Source organism: Pholcus phalangioides, unplaced genomic scaffold (assembly GCF_987345545.1).
Source record: "Pholcus phalangioides strain wild (caught in Gottingen) unplaced genomic scaffold, Ppha-v1.0 ptg000020l_1, whole genome shotgun sequence".
Taxonomy (NCBI): Eukaryota; Metazoa; Arthropoda; class Arachnida; order Araneae; family Pholcidae; genus Pholcus; species Pholcus phalangioides.
The window spans coordinates 12,588,561-12,602,427 of NW_028301613.1; the positions used below are offsets into that span (position 1 = coordinate 12,588,561).

General features: G+C 37.6%; 1 protein-coding gene across 3 annotated transcripts in view; it reads right to left on the reverse strand.

Moving 5' to 3' along the window:
- Positions 1–10,412, reverse strand: part of LOC149070988 (cell adhesion molecule Dscam1-like) — a 110,432-nt gene extending 100,020 nt beyond the window's left edge. Inside the window, exons 1-2 of one of the 3 annotated variants that reach the window (XM_089248389.1) lie at positions 10,142–10,412; positions 6,884–7,180 (exon numbers count right to left, since the gene is read on the reverse strand). In XM_089248389.1, the coding sequence (XP_089104515.1) occupies positions 6,884–7,180; positions 10,142–10,196 (352 nt within the window). In that variant the 5' untranslated portion in view covers positions 10,197–10,412. Of the gene's footprint in view, positions 1–2,055; positions 2,150–3,121; positions 3,413–3,880; positions 4,026–6,883; positions 7,181–10,141 lie in introns of those variants that run through there. The other 2 variants (XM_089248367.1, XM_089248384.1) reach the window with 2 other exon arrangements.
- Between the last annotated feature and the right edge of the window lie 3,455 nt (positions 10,413–13,867).

Here is a 13,867-nt window from a genome sequence, read left to right on the forward strand (position 1 = left end):
AATTTATGAAAATTCAGCACTGAAGTTAATTTTTAGCTAACCATAGAAACAATTCCAGAATTGATGAAAGAAGTAATTTCAGCACCAACGAAATTCAGATCTAACAGGGAAAAAAAGTCTCAATAATTGATGAAAATTAAGAATTATGAATCTCATAATTGATGAAAATTAAGAATTAACGAAACTGATGACTCCGCAACTTATGAAAATTCAGCATCAACGGCATGAAAAAATTGCAAAATCAATGAAATTCAGAATTAAAGCAAGAAATAATTGAATAATTCAAGATATACAGAAGACTGGATGTTGTGAAGATATTTATTATTTGAGATGTTAATTTTTTAAGGAAGGAAAAAACTCATCTCTGCCTCTACCGGGAGTCGAACCCGGGTCCCTCGATTGCCGGACGAGTGCTCTGACCACTAAGCTACAGAGGAGATAGAGATTTTCCTTCGCTAGAGCGTATATATGCCGAACGGAACCGTGCAATGGACGGTGAAACCGATCAGCTAATAGCTCATGGACGACGAGCCACCAGAGAGCTATATATATGACATGAATGTCGCTCTCCACTAAATGAGCGACATTCATGTCATAAATTGAATAATTGGTGAAAACCTCCAATAGTTAACCGTGAGTGTGGGTCTCATGAAGGGCTTGGGAGGGGAACTACCTAATGAACCTACTGTTTAATATTAACAGTAGGTTCATTAATATGCAGCCCTACCGATCAATATCTATTGTTTGAACACTCGTATCGTGTGGTATATATATATATATATAGCAATGTTCTTCTACCTTTTTTACAACTGACGAACGGTGAAAGGAATCGAAAAATTTAGCGGACCAACGGAGAAATGGGATAAATAATTTGCGGACCGGGTGGGGGGGGGGCAGAAAATAAATAAATACAGTGAAATCTCGCAGCAATGATACTCGATAAAACGATATACGTCTCTACAACACGATATCTTTTAAAATCTAGTTTGGAATTGTCTATCGTATAATGTTAAACTCCTCTGAATACAGCGATATCCTTTACTACGATAACCCCCCCCCCCTCCCCCACAATGATATACGAAAATACGATATTTTTTCATAGATTTTAAACCGCTGCAACGATATTTTCTTCCATTTCACTCAGAATCAACTTCGATATACTTTGAAATTCCTCACCAGTGTTTGTTCTTTCGAGGGTGTTTAATAACATCGATATTTTGCACTGTATACCTTCCATGAATGTGGTAATGAACTTGTTGTGTAGCTGTGTTCTGTGTGGTACACAATAGCATTGCGCGGTAAACCACTTTACAGTGTGGAACAGCTAACTGAATTTTATTAATCTACTAATCAATTCTATTTTTTTGTTGCGAATAGATACTTATGAATGCATTTTATGATGGTTATTAACAACGCCAATTCCGAAGCGATACCCCCCAAAAACGGGATAAATTTAGCGGTGATTGATGATATAGTGCTTTTTTCTCGATATAAACAATACAATCTTTCTACCACGATATTTTTTCGTGGTCAGTAGAGTATCGTTATATCGAAGTTTCACTAGAAATAAATAAGAGAAACAATTTGGGGACCACAATAAATATAAATAGGAAAAATATTTTGCGGGCCAGCAGAAAATGAATGAATGAGAGAAATCTAAAATTATGCCGAGGCTAATATTTTTCGTGGACCGGCTGGAAATTACTACGGACTGGCACTAGTCCGCTGACCAACGGTTGAAGGTGACTGGTATATAATCATTTGATTACAATCGGTTCTAAATGTAGGCATAAAATGACTGTGAGGACAACAATAAAAAGATCCCTATAGTGTGTGTGTGTGTAACTTTGCAATAACATCTTTTAATAAGCATTGTTATAAGGGGAGAAAAATATCGATCGTTTTACATTGCAATGATGTATATGGTCTTTAATCGAATTATCTCCATGCTATGCTTTTGAATTCCTCAGCAAATGTACTTTTTACTCGTACCTCTCGCAGTATGTGGTAAGAGTGATAAACTCTAAAAGAATGCATCATGTAATCTGTACTTACCAATCACAAGAGGGATGGAGGACAAGAAGAATGCAACAACATGACGCTTCATGTCGACTCTCATAACGTAAATCGCAAGTAAGACGGCTGCTTCCAATGCAACTAACAATATTTTCAAAGGTTACACGACGATATGATTATTTCATAGAAATTGACTGAAAGAAAAACTTCGGCAGGACATGAATGAACATACTCATGTGCTATTTATAACAATGGCGATTGACGCACATATTATGAATACAAGATATAAAATAGTCATCATGGTGTAAGTAGCGCCACACAGTGATAGAAAAACTAACCACAGACAAAACATTTGATAATATTTTTCTTTGTATTTTAATTCACATCTTAGCTAAAATGTACACAAAATATGTAATATTTCTACTCTATTTTTCTGTATAATTATAAATTTCCAATTTCCTCAAATTGCAATGATCTCGTGCAATAAATAGACACATGTTCATGGCATTAAGCCTCATTTTCACATCAAGAGAAAAAGGATTGCACTTACTTATTACGCAGTCAACGTAATATGTCCGTTGAGAAAAATATATTCGATTCACACTTTCCTGAAAAATGTCATGCTCTGGCATTCTGCGTGAGATTTATTATTTTTTAGGTACACACATCAGTTTTTTTATAGCGACTTTATACTTTTTTCCAGGACTGTACTGATTCAACCAAAGTCAACATCGAAAAAAACATTTTTCGTTCTAAAAGAACTCGCGACTTTTATATTCTGAAAGGAAACTCACGACTTTGGTACTCCGAAAGAACTCACGACTTTGGTACTCCGAAAGAACTCACGACTTTGGTACTCCGAAAGAACTCACGACTTTGGTACTCCGAAAGAACTCACGACTTTGGTACTCCGAAAGAACTCACGACTTTTCCACTCTGAAAGGATACTCACGATTTTTCTACTCTAAAAGAACTCACACCTTTTCTATTTTTAAATAAAGAACTCGCGACTTTTTCAACTGTGAAAGTATTCGCGATATTTGTACTCTGAAACACGTATACATGATATTGAAAGCTTAAAGGAAAAATGTCTTTATAACATTACCCTTCATGAGCAGAACATCGTGTTTGGCGTCCGCTCCGGCCGGATTCGTCACCCTGCAGGTGTAGTTCCCATTGCTGTCTGGACCGAGTTCGTTGATGACCAGATTAGATAGATACTCGTCAACGTTCTTGATGGAAACGTCAACGTCGTCGACCAATCTTTGGCCGTCCTTGAACCATTGGAACTCGAATGGCGGAGTTCCTTGCACAACGGCGCAGATAATAACCGCTCTCATTCCTACTGCGAGTTCTCCAGTGAACGCGAATTGATTGACTTTTGGTTTTTCGATTCCTGAATACATGAAAGAAAAACGGATACCTGTGTGTATATTTTAATGTCTTCATCAACCAAAATCAAAGGATAGATAAAATTGAAAATCAATTTTGAAACATATCTAAATGATGAGATGTTGAATATAGGCCTATAAACTCTTCATGATTCTTCTTTATCATTCAATAACCGGTCAAGTTGATTGAAAATTTCAGGAATTTTTTATGTGTCAAATTCTTATGATTAAATTTGGCTTAAAATGCCTGCTTACATTTGGAAATTATTATCAACGAGCAATATTTGAGAAACCAAGACGATGAATAAATTCATTATTGATTTTTTTTTCTTTTTGTTTAAGTCATGATCAATAATTTTTTGCAATAGAGGTGATCTATATAAAAGGTTCTTGCAACACATTTTCACAACTATTACTGTATTATTGTTTGTCGAACAGAGTATAAATAATTAAGAGAATACATCCGTACTTACCATTTACGTAAGAGACAAGTGCTAAGAAGATGACAAGATGACGCTCCGCATGGATTCTCAACATGACCATAAGCTGATAAGATGGCTCGAAACACTCAACAACAAACAATATGCAAACGATTATTAATTGCAGGTAAACAATTAATTCCTGTGATACTGGCATGTGCACAATCGATGCAGAAGTATTAATTCCGCGAGTATTTTTACGTGCGTCATTGACAACAATGACCGATACCACAACAATGACGCTATCGAGCAATACAGACTCATAACGGTGTAAGTAGCGCCACACAGTGACGGGAAATTCAAACACAGACAAGCATATTCGTGAAAATTTTACTTATATTAATGCTCTTCTCACCGAACAATGTTAAACAATCCGCCAAAGCGAACTTTATATCGTGGCAACTCAATTGTCGAAATACTCGTGTACAAAATACCAGTGAAATAAATATACATAGTTCGATACAATATTTTGCGATGGTGTTTCTACTATGATAATTCCGGAAATTATTACAGCGCAAGATAACTTATAAAAATTACCCTTCATCAACGTCTCGCTTCTCATCGGCACCAGCTGGATTCGAAACTTTACAGGTGTAATTGCCGATGCTCTCCGGACCGAGTTGGTGGATGACCAAGTTGGCCAGGAACTCGTCCATGGCCTTGATGGAGACTCCGGGACCTTCCGGGAGCCTGCGCCCATCTTTGGTCCATTGGAAATCAAACGGTGGCGTTCCTTCGACAACTGCACACGTCACCGCGACTCGTATTCCAATCTTCAAGTCGTTTGGGAACGTGAACTGGTGGAGTTTCGGGTTCTTCGTACCTGAAACTGATGAAACCAAAGAAACCAAAACTTTCCATGCAAATTGTAAAAAAATTAACAAAAATATTTCATGCAACTGCTCCTTGCGGCAAAACTTTATGGAGCAACTAATTTCAGAATTATTGTGTTCACCTGTGAAGGGGGCGGAAAAATCGTACTTGCCCCCACTCCCCTGTTTTCTGCATCTGGAATGAATCCTGGTGCTTTCAGCATCTCGAATGATTGCAGATGCTTTCAGTAAAAAGGATCATCCAGAATACTATCTAGGATTATTCCATATGCTTTTATCATCAATTACCATTTTATGTTCAGCATCAATTATCATTTTAGGTTCAGCATCAATTACCATTCTAGGTTCAGCATCAATTATCATTCTAGGTGCTTTCAGCATCAATTATCATTCTAGGTGCTTTCAGCATCAATTACAATTCCAGGTGCTTTCAGCATCAATTATCATTCTAGGTGCTTTCATCATCAATTATCATTCTAGGTGCTTTCAGCATCAATTACCATTCTAGGTTCAGCATCAATTATCATTCTAGGTGCTTTCAGCATCAATTACCATTCTAGGTTCAGCATCAATTATCATTCTAGGTGCTTTCATCATCAATTATCATTCTAGGTGCTTTCAGCATCAATTATCATTCTAGGTTCAGCATCAATTATCATTCTAGGTGCTTTCAGCATCAATTATCATTCTAGGTGCTTTCAGCATCAATTATTATTCTAGGTGCTTTCAGCATCAATTACCATTCTAGGTGCTTTCATCATCAATTATCATTCCAGGTGCTTTCAGCATCAATTACCATTCTAGGTTCAGCATCAATTATCATTCTAGGTGCTTTCAGCATCAATTACCATTCTAGGTTCAGCATCAATTATCATTCTAGGTGCTTTCAGCATCAATTATTATTCTAGGTGCTTTCAGCATCAATTACCATTCTAGGTGCTTTCATCATCAATTATCATTCTAGGTGCTTTCAGCATCAATTACCATTCTAGGTTCAGCATCAATTATCATTCTAGGTGCTTTCAGCATCAATTATCATTCTAGGTGCTTTCAGCATCAATTATTATTCTAGGTGCTTTCAGCATCAATTACAATTCTAGGTGCTTTCAGCATCAATTATCATTCTAGGTTTAGCATCAATTATCATTCTAGGTTCAGCATCAATTATCATTCTAGGTTCAGCATTAATTGCCATTCTAGGTTCAGCATCAATTACCATTCTAGGTGCTTTCAGCATCAATTACCATTCTAGGTGCTTTCAGCATCAATTACCATTCTAGGTGCTTTCAGCATCAATTATCATCCTAGGTTTAGCATCAATTATCATCCTAGGTTTAGCATCAATTATCATTCTAGGTTTAGCATCAATTATCATTCTAGGTGCTTTCAGCATCAATTACCATTCTAGGTGCTTTCAGCATCAATTACCATTCTAGGTGCTTTCAGCATCAATTACCATTCTAGGTGCTTTCAGCATCAATTACCATTCTAGGTGCTTTCAGCATCAATTACCATTCTAGGTGCTTTCAGCATCAATTACCATTCTAGGTGCTTTCAGCATCAATTATCATTCTAGGTGCTTTCTGCGCCAAGGAGGATTGCAGGTGCTTCCAGCCAAGGCCGGAACTGGGGGGGGGGGCAATGTTGGTAAATGCTCCCTACAGCAAATTTTAGCTAGGAACAAAAAACAGTTACAAAAATATTGTATTTTTACAGGGAGGCAAAATCATATCCCCTCCCCACCACCACAAAAATTTTAGTTACGGCCCTGCTTTCAGCATCGAGGATGACTCCAGATACTTTCAGCAACAAGGATGAGTCCTAATCTCGAATGATCACTCGACCCTCTTCGGATTATCGATGTCTTGAACATTCAAGCCTGGACGGAAGAAAAAAGACATGTCGGTAAAAATTAGTTCTATGTCTGGCCCAAATATCCATGGACAATAAATATCCAAGAAATCGTACTCACCGTGTATATTCAGTCAGTTAGTCAGCATGGTCATCGTCATCAGAGTTTGACGGAACGGATTCATGTTCGGACATGATCAGGATCGCGTATATCAGTGTGACTACACCCGGAGCTTATACTCGACGTGTATTCGTCAACATTGTCAACACATTGGATATTCCAAATGCAAAATGATTGTGTCAATTTTCTTACCGTTGATGAGAAGCAAGGCGTGTTTGGAATCGCTTCCGGCAACGTTGTCGGCCCTGCAGGTGTAGTTGCCGTTGCTGTCGGCTCCGAGTTCGACAATGGCCAGGTTGGAGGAGAATTCGTCCACAGTCTTGATGTTGACATCGCTCCTGCCATCGATGTCCATCCGGGTCCCGTCCTTGTACCAAGTGAATGTAAATGGCGGTGTCCCTCCGGTCACCGAGCACACGACGGTGGCTCTCTTGCCGTGTTCGAGATTCTTCGAGAAGTGGAACGGCAGCAGAGTCGGGCCTTCCACGGCTAATTGTTAGAATTTCGATTATTATTCTTTTAATATATATACAGTATTATAATTCAACAATTATAGCTTCAAATACGGGAATATCAGTCATATCATATTTTAATATTATACAACGGTGCTCTTTGTGAGTACAGATTAAAACAGTCGGTTTTCGAGAGGACAGTCAAACTAACAATGTTTTTTCGTGAGGAAAATAAACATAAATAACTTTCGAGATGACATGTAAGCTAACAATGACTTTTGAAAGGACGGAAAAACTAGCAATGACTTTCGACAGTCAAGATAACAATGGTTTTCAAGAGAACAATTAAGCAAACAGTTATTCTCGAGAAGATAGTTAAGCTAACAATGACTTTCGAGAGGATAGTTTAGCTAACAATGATTTCCGAAACGACGGTAAAACTAGCAATGACTTTCCACAGTCAAGGTAACAATGATTTTCGAGAAAACAGTCAAGCTAATAGTTATTTATCGAGAAGATAGTTAAGTTAACAGTGACTTTCGTGAGAACAGTTTAGCTAACAATGATTTTTCGAGATCACATACAAGCTAACAATAACTTTCGAAAGGACAGTAAAACTACTAATGACTTTCGAAAGGACAGTAAAACTACTAATGACTTTCGAAAGGACAGTAAAATAACAATTTTTCAAGATCACATATAGCTAACATTGATTTGTGAAAGGACGATAAAACTAGCAATGCCTTTCGACAGTCAAGGGACAACAATGATTTTCGAGAGAACAGTTAAGCAAACAGTTATTTCTCGAGAAGATAGTTAAGCTAACAATGGCTTTCGAAGGGACAGTAAAACTAACAGCGGCTTTCGAAGGGACAGTAAAACTAACAGTGGCTTTCGAAGGGACAGTAAAACTAACAGTGGCTTTCGACAGAACAGTTAAATTAACAATGATTTCAAGAGGAATGTGAAACTAACACGGATTTTTGAGAAAATAATAATGTTATCTGTGCCTTCTGAGAAGATAGTTCTACTTGCAATTTTGAGCTTTGTTTCCAACAATGCTTTTATCTCGAAAATATTTTCAAACAATTGCTATGCTTCAGAAGATAGTTTAAGTAATGTTGTGGGTTAAAAAAATATTTTACATTGTTGTGGAAAAGGACAGTTGCCAACATCGTTTTTTGAGGGTTGGAGTTTTTTTAACAATGACCTTCATGATGATGGCCTATGTTGGCCAATGTTGTCTAATTTTTTCGAGAGATTAGCTTTCCTAACAATACATTTTCAGAGGTACAGTTTTTCCAACAATACTCTTCACAATGATAATTTATTCAACAATGCTTCTCGATAGCAAAGTTTTCTAAAGTTTTCAAAGTTATCAATGTTGCAAACAAAGATAACTTTCTAAGCAATGTTACCCGATAACTTATTTTTCCTAACAAACGTTCTCGATAGGAGAATTTTCCCACCAAATATTCTCGAGAGGACAATTTTGATAACAATGCAACTTTGGAGACAATATTCCTAACAATGCACATTATGAAGACAATATCACTAATAATACCCCCCTTTTCGAGAGGATTGTTAAGCTATCAATAATTTTTGAAAGGACAGTATAAGACTAACAATCACTTTCGATAGTAAAGATAACAATGATTTTCGAGAGGATAATGAAACTAACAATGACTTTCAATAGTCAAGCTAACAATGATTTTCGAAAGGATAATGGAACTCATGATGACTTCCAATAGTCAAGCTAACAATGATTTTCGAAACAATAATGAAACCAACAATGACTTTCAATAGTCAAGCTAACAATGATTTTTAAGATGATAATCATGCTAACAATGCTTTAAAATAAATAATATAAAAATAATAAATAATTCTTCTCAAAGAGTAAACATTAGGTAATTTGCTAACAATAAATAAAAAGTCAACAGGTTTACTAACAAAGTTTTTTGAAAAGACATTTCCACCAACAATGCTTTTTGAGAAAATATTTTTACTGACAATGTCCATTCGAAAAATAAAATAATACTTTTATCAAAAGAAAAAGAACAGTTTTACTATCACAATATTCTCAAAGAATTTTATTTCAACAATGGCGTTTGCGACGACAGCTTTATTAATAATACCACTCGGGTTTTCTTGACAAAGGTTCTCGAGAGACAACTCTTCTATTCCCAAGGGATCAGAATGATCGTTCAGGGAATTTGTTAGTAGACATCCATGCCGAACCGGGATTCGAACCCAGACCTGCGCAGTGAGAAGCTAGTACTCTAACCACTTGACTGACAGGCGGCTTGTGGAATTATACGGTTTATAGCAATAGTTTTATTAACAATGCTTTTTCGAGATGACAGTTTTTATGACAATGAGGAAACATTAGAGCATTTTTACTAACAATGATTTGCGGGGAAATCAGTTTTGCTTACAATAATTTTCCGAAAAATCACAACAAGACTGTTTTATCACAAAAAATGAGTAACTTTGCCTGGTTTTAATTTATACAAAAATTGCCACGTTTTTAAGACAAATAAATTCAACTGGTCGAATGGTCGACGCGTCGACCATTCGACCAGTTGAATTTATTTGTCTTAAAAACGTGGCAATTTTTGTATAAATACTGTTTTTTTATGAAGACGGAATATCTAGCATTATTTCCAAAACAATAAATAAGTAAACAATAAATTAAGCTATCTAAAATAAACAAAGCTGCTATGTTTTTGTGAATGAAAAATATTTTCCAACAATGTTTTTTAAACAATGCCTTTCTGTGGAAACCTGAAATGAAACTTTTTATTCAACAATAAAATCATTGACAATCAATCAATACGTTCTAAAAATGATCCAGAAATATTCAATCCATTGTTAGAACCTCAGCACTACTGCTCAGTTCGTTCAAAATTGAATTTGCATGTTATTAAATGCGAAATTAAAAATTGCGTTAATCTCGTGATTGAAACGCATTGTTTAAAAATTGTAACAAAAACCTTACCTCGAACGGAATCCCAGAAGAAAATCGGGATCAAGATCAAACGAAGCGTTTCCATGATGGCGTCTGTAATGGGGTCCTATTATAATCACCAGACTGAGTCGGACTCGCCAACAATCAAATACAAATCAATTGTTGTATTAAGCGAATTTCCTGTATATAATTTGACACTTTAACCGACTCCTAAATCTCAAGAATTTTGGTAGCAGTGTTGTTCAGTCACCACAGATTCAGTCACTGTTTAAGCGTGTATATGAATTAAAAAAATTTCACTCGGACTTACTAGCGCCACACAGTGGCACGAAATAGAGTTACAAATTCGCTGAATATAACAAAAAGTATCATTTAAAATTTTTTATGGGTTAAATGAAAATGAATGCAAGTAAAATCACAATGACGGTGTCGGCGATATTTGTTTAACGTTGTGAAATTCCATATTTGTCCGAATGTCCCCCCCCCCCCGCTTTTACCCAAAACAAAATTTTCGCCATCGAATGAGTGAGCGAGCAAGTGATTGACAGAGTGAATAACAGAAAGTGAGCTACCGAGCGAGATAGTGACCTAGCAAGTAGGTGAAAAATTGAGCGAGCAAGAGTGTGTGAATACAGTAAGTATAGAGTGAGTGGCTGTGCATAAGCAAAATATTTAGAAAGCGATAGGACGAGTGAGAAAGTTGTAGAGCAAGTGAGTGAGTGGCTTGCTCACTCAGTTTGTCCCCCCCTCACTTACAGACTCCCTCATTTGCTTACTGACTCGGCCACTTTCTCACCCGCTCACTCACTATCTCACTCACCCAGCCACTTACTCACTCACACGATCACTTGTTCACTCACTCGCGCACTCGCCGCTCACTCGATGACTTGTTAACTTATTCATTCAATCACTGGTTCACTCACTCACTTGCTCACTTACTCACTCACTCAGTCATTTGTTCGCTCACTCACTCAATCACTGGTAAATTTAGTCACTCAGTCACTGGTTCTCTCACTCGCTTGCTCACTTACTCACTCAATCACTGGTTCTCTCACTCGCTCACTTATTCACTGGTTCAATCGCTTGCTCACTCAATCACTTGTTCACTTATTCATTCTGTCACTGGTTCAATCGCTTGCTCACTTGTTCACTCAGTCACTGGTTAAATCACTTGCTCACTTACAAATACAATACAAATACAACGCCACAGCAGGCAAACTGCCCAACGAGGTGGCTGACTTAAGAACATCATGGATCCCCGAGCCCCTACCTACTACTGCTACACCACACATGCACCCCCCCCCCCCCCGCGGAACCCCCCAACGAATCGGTACATGTGGGAATGTGCGTGTACGTGTAGTGCAACCTGACGTAAAGTTTGTTTCTGTGTAATGCTTGTTATGTGTAGTGCTGTCATCTGCCCCCAGTTTTACTAACCATGAGTGAAGTGTTATGGTTGAATGATTTACCGTTGTAGGACTGTTGCTCTCTGTGGCGAGACTTTTTAACGGGGAGATCGGCTCGCATTTGCGCCTTGAAGTTGGGAACCACAGAAAACCAACTTCAGCCAACCACCACTGTGGGGTTCGAACCCGGATCCTCGCATCACGAGTCCGGCACTATAACCACTCGACCACCACAGCGGCATCACTTGTTCACACTCAATCACTTGTTCACTTATTCACGATTAATATTAAATATTCTTCAAAGCCATTTATTTTAACAAATAATACTCAGGTTCGCGTAATTATTAAGAAAAAGCATTGTTATTAAAACTCTGAAAAAAAAAACCAAATTGTCATCACTACTTGAGTCGTGTTGAATTTCGATACTAGATGGCAGCAGAAATGCTATGAATAAACAGCAAAAAACACTTTTTTCTTGTCGTCTGCTTCTTCTGAGGATCTTTGTTTTGTACATCTCCTCATGTTTGCGAAAAATTAACTGAACTTTTTATTCAGTTCAGTTTGTAAACTTTGATTATTAGGAACTGAACTGAATGAAAAATTCTGCTCCCTTAGTCCCTTGGTGACCATACATCCCATATTTCTCGGGACTTTCCCGTATTTTCAAATTATTTTGACCATCCCGCCGCCTGTTTTGTAAAATTATCCCGTTCTTTCGCGGATTATATCAACGTGGCCAACTTTGAATTTCTATTCTTTGCCAAAATCATGGATCGAAAATTATCTTCTGAACTCATAAATTTTATTATGGTAATTATGACAATAAATAGTAGAATGTTCATCTCATGCTAAACGTTCTATTTCGTAGAATTCATTTCTTGGGCTTCATTTCTCACAATTTTTTTAGTGATTTTACCAATACGTAGTTGGCAACTTCGCTCACTTTTGGCATCATTATTTGATGATAATTAGTAGGGCTCGGATTTTTATGATTTTGCATATTTTTTTCATGATTTTTCATATTTCGCTATTTTTACGCGATACAGCATTTTTTCATGATTTTCAGCAATTTTAAGGATTTTTTCCACGATTTTAAGAGTTTAAGGCAATTGCTCGACCCGTGACCCGCAAAAACCTAATTTCGCAAAAAAAATGAACTAAACGGCGCAAAACAGACCCGTGGCAAAGTTACATATCCCTCAAGCGCCATGCAGTACGTTCACAGATCACGTGACCCGCGGAGATGTTTTAAATAACTGAAGTGTTTCATGGCACATTTGTAGAGCACTTAAGTGACCCACAGCACAATTCCAGATCCCTGAAGCGATCCACTACTACCACTACTAAACCAGACATGCATCTCGTGTATAGTGAACCTTCCGGGAAGTTTGTTTCTGTGTAATGCTTGTTATGGGTAGTGCTGCCATCTGTAACCAATTTTTTAAACTATGAGTTTAATCTCAACTCGTAGTGAGTGAAGTGTAATGAATAAATGATTCTAACGTTGCAGGCCTGTCGCTCTCTGCGGCGAGAAGCGGCAAGCGACTCAATGCATATTTAAAGTTCACTTAAGTGACCCGCGACATACTGTATTTTCAGGTCACTTGAGTGACCCGCTAAACCATTTCCGATACGTTACAGCGGCAGTTAACTTAAGTGACCTGCGGTACTGTCCCACGGCACATCTACAGATCAGTTACCGCGGTACTGTCCCAGATCACTAGTGTCCCACGGCGGATATCCAAATATCCGATATAAAAATATCACTTAAGTGATATTTAATGCATTTCCTCATCACTTGAGCAGAGCATTCAAGTGCATTTCGAAATATATTATGCGACCTGCGCCACATTTTCAGATCGCTCAAGTGGCCTGCGGTACAGTTCCAGATCACTTAAGCGGCCTGCGGCACACTTACAGATTACTTAGGTGACCTGCAGCGCTGCCTCATGCTACTTCATCAAGTAGCCAGTGACCCGTTTCAAACAATTGAAGTGGCCCGCACTCTCCTAAAGGTTGAGCATCCTCGATGTAAGGCATATTTTGATTACTTTGATATTTCAGCAGAACAATGAAGAAGGGATCTTTTGCCCCTCAAGTTCATTCTTCCCTCGCTTCATTTTCGACAATGTTAGCAATAATTGGCAACGTTACTTACCTTCATCATCGTTTTTGGCAATGATTGGCGATGATTTTTTTGTCGAAATTAGCAATAATTGGCAATTTTATCTGTGCGAATGATTCATGAGTTCCCCGCAATATCCGCAAGGAAATAAGGAAATAAAGGCATATTTTTAGGTTTTTACGGCATATTTTGAGTTTTTTTAGGGCGTAAAGCCGGGTTTTCCTG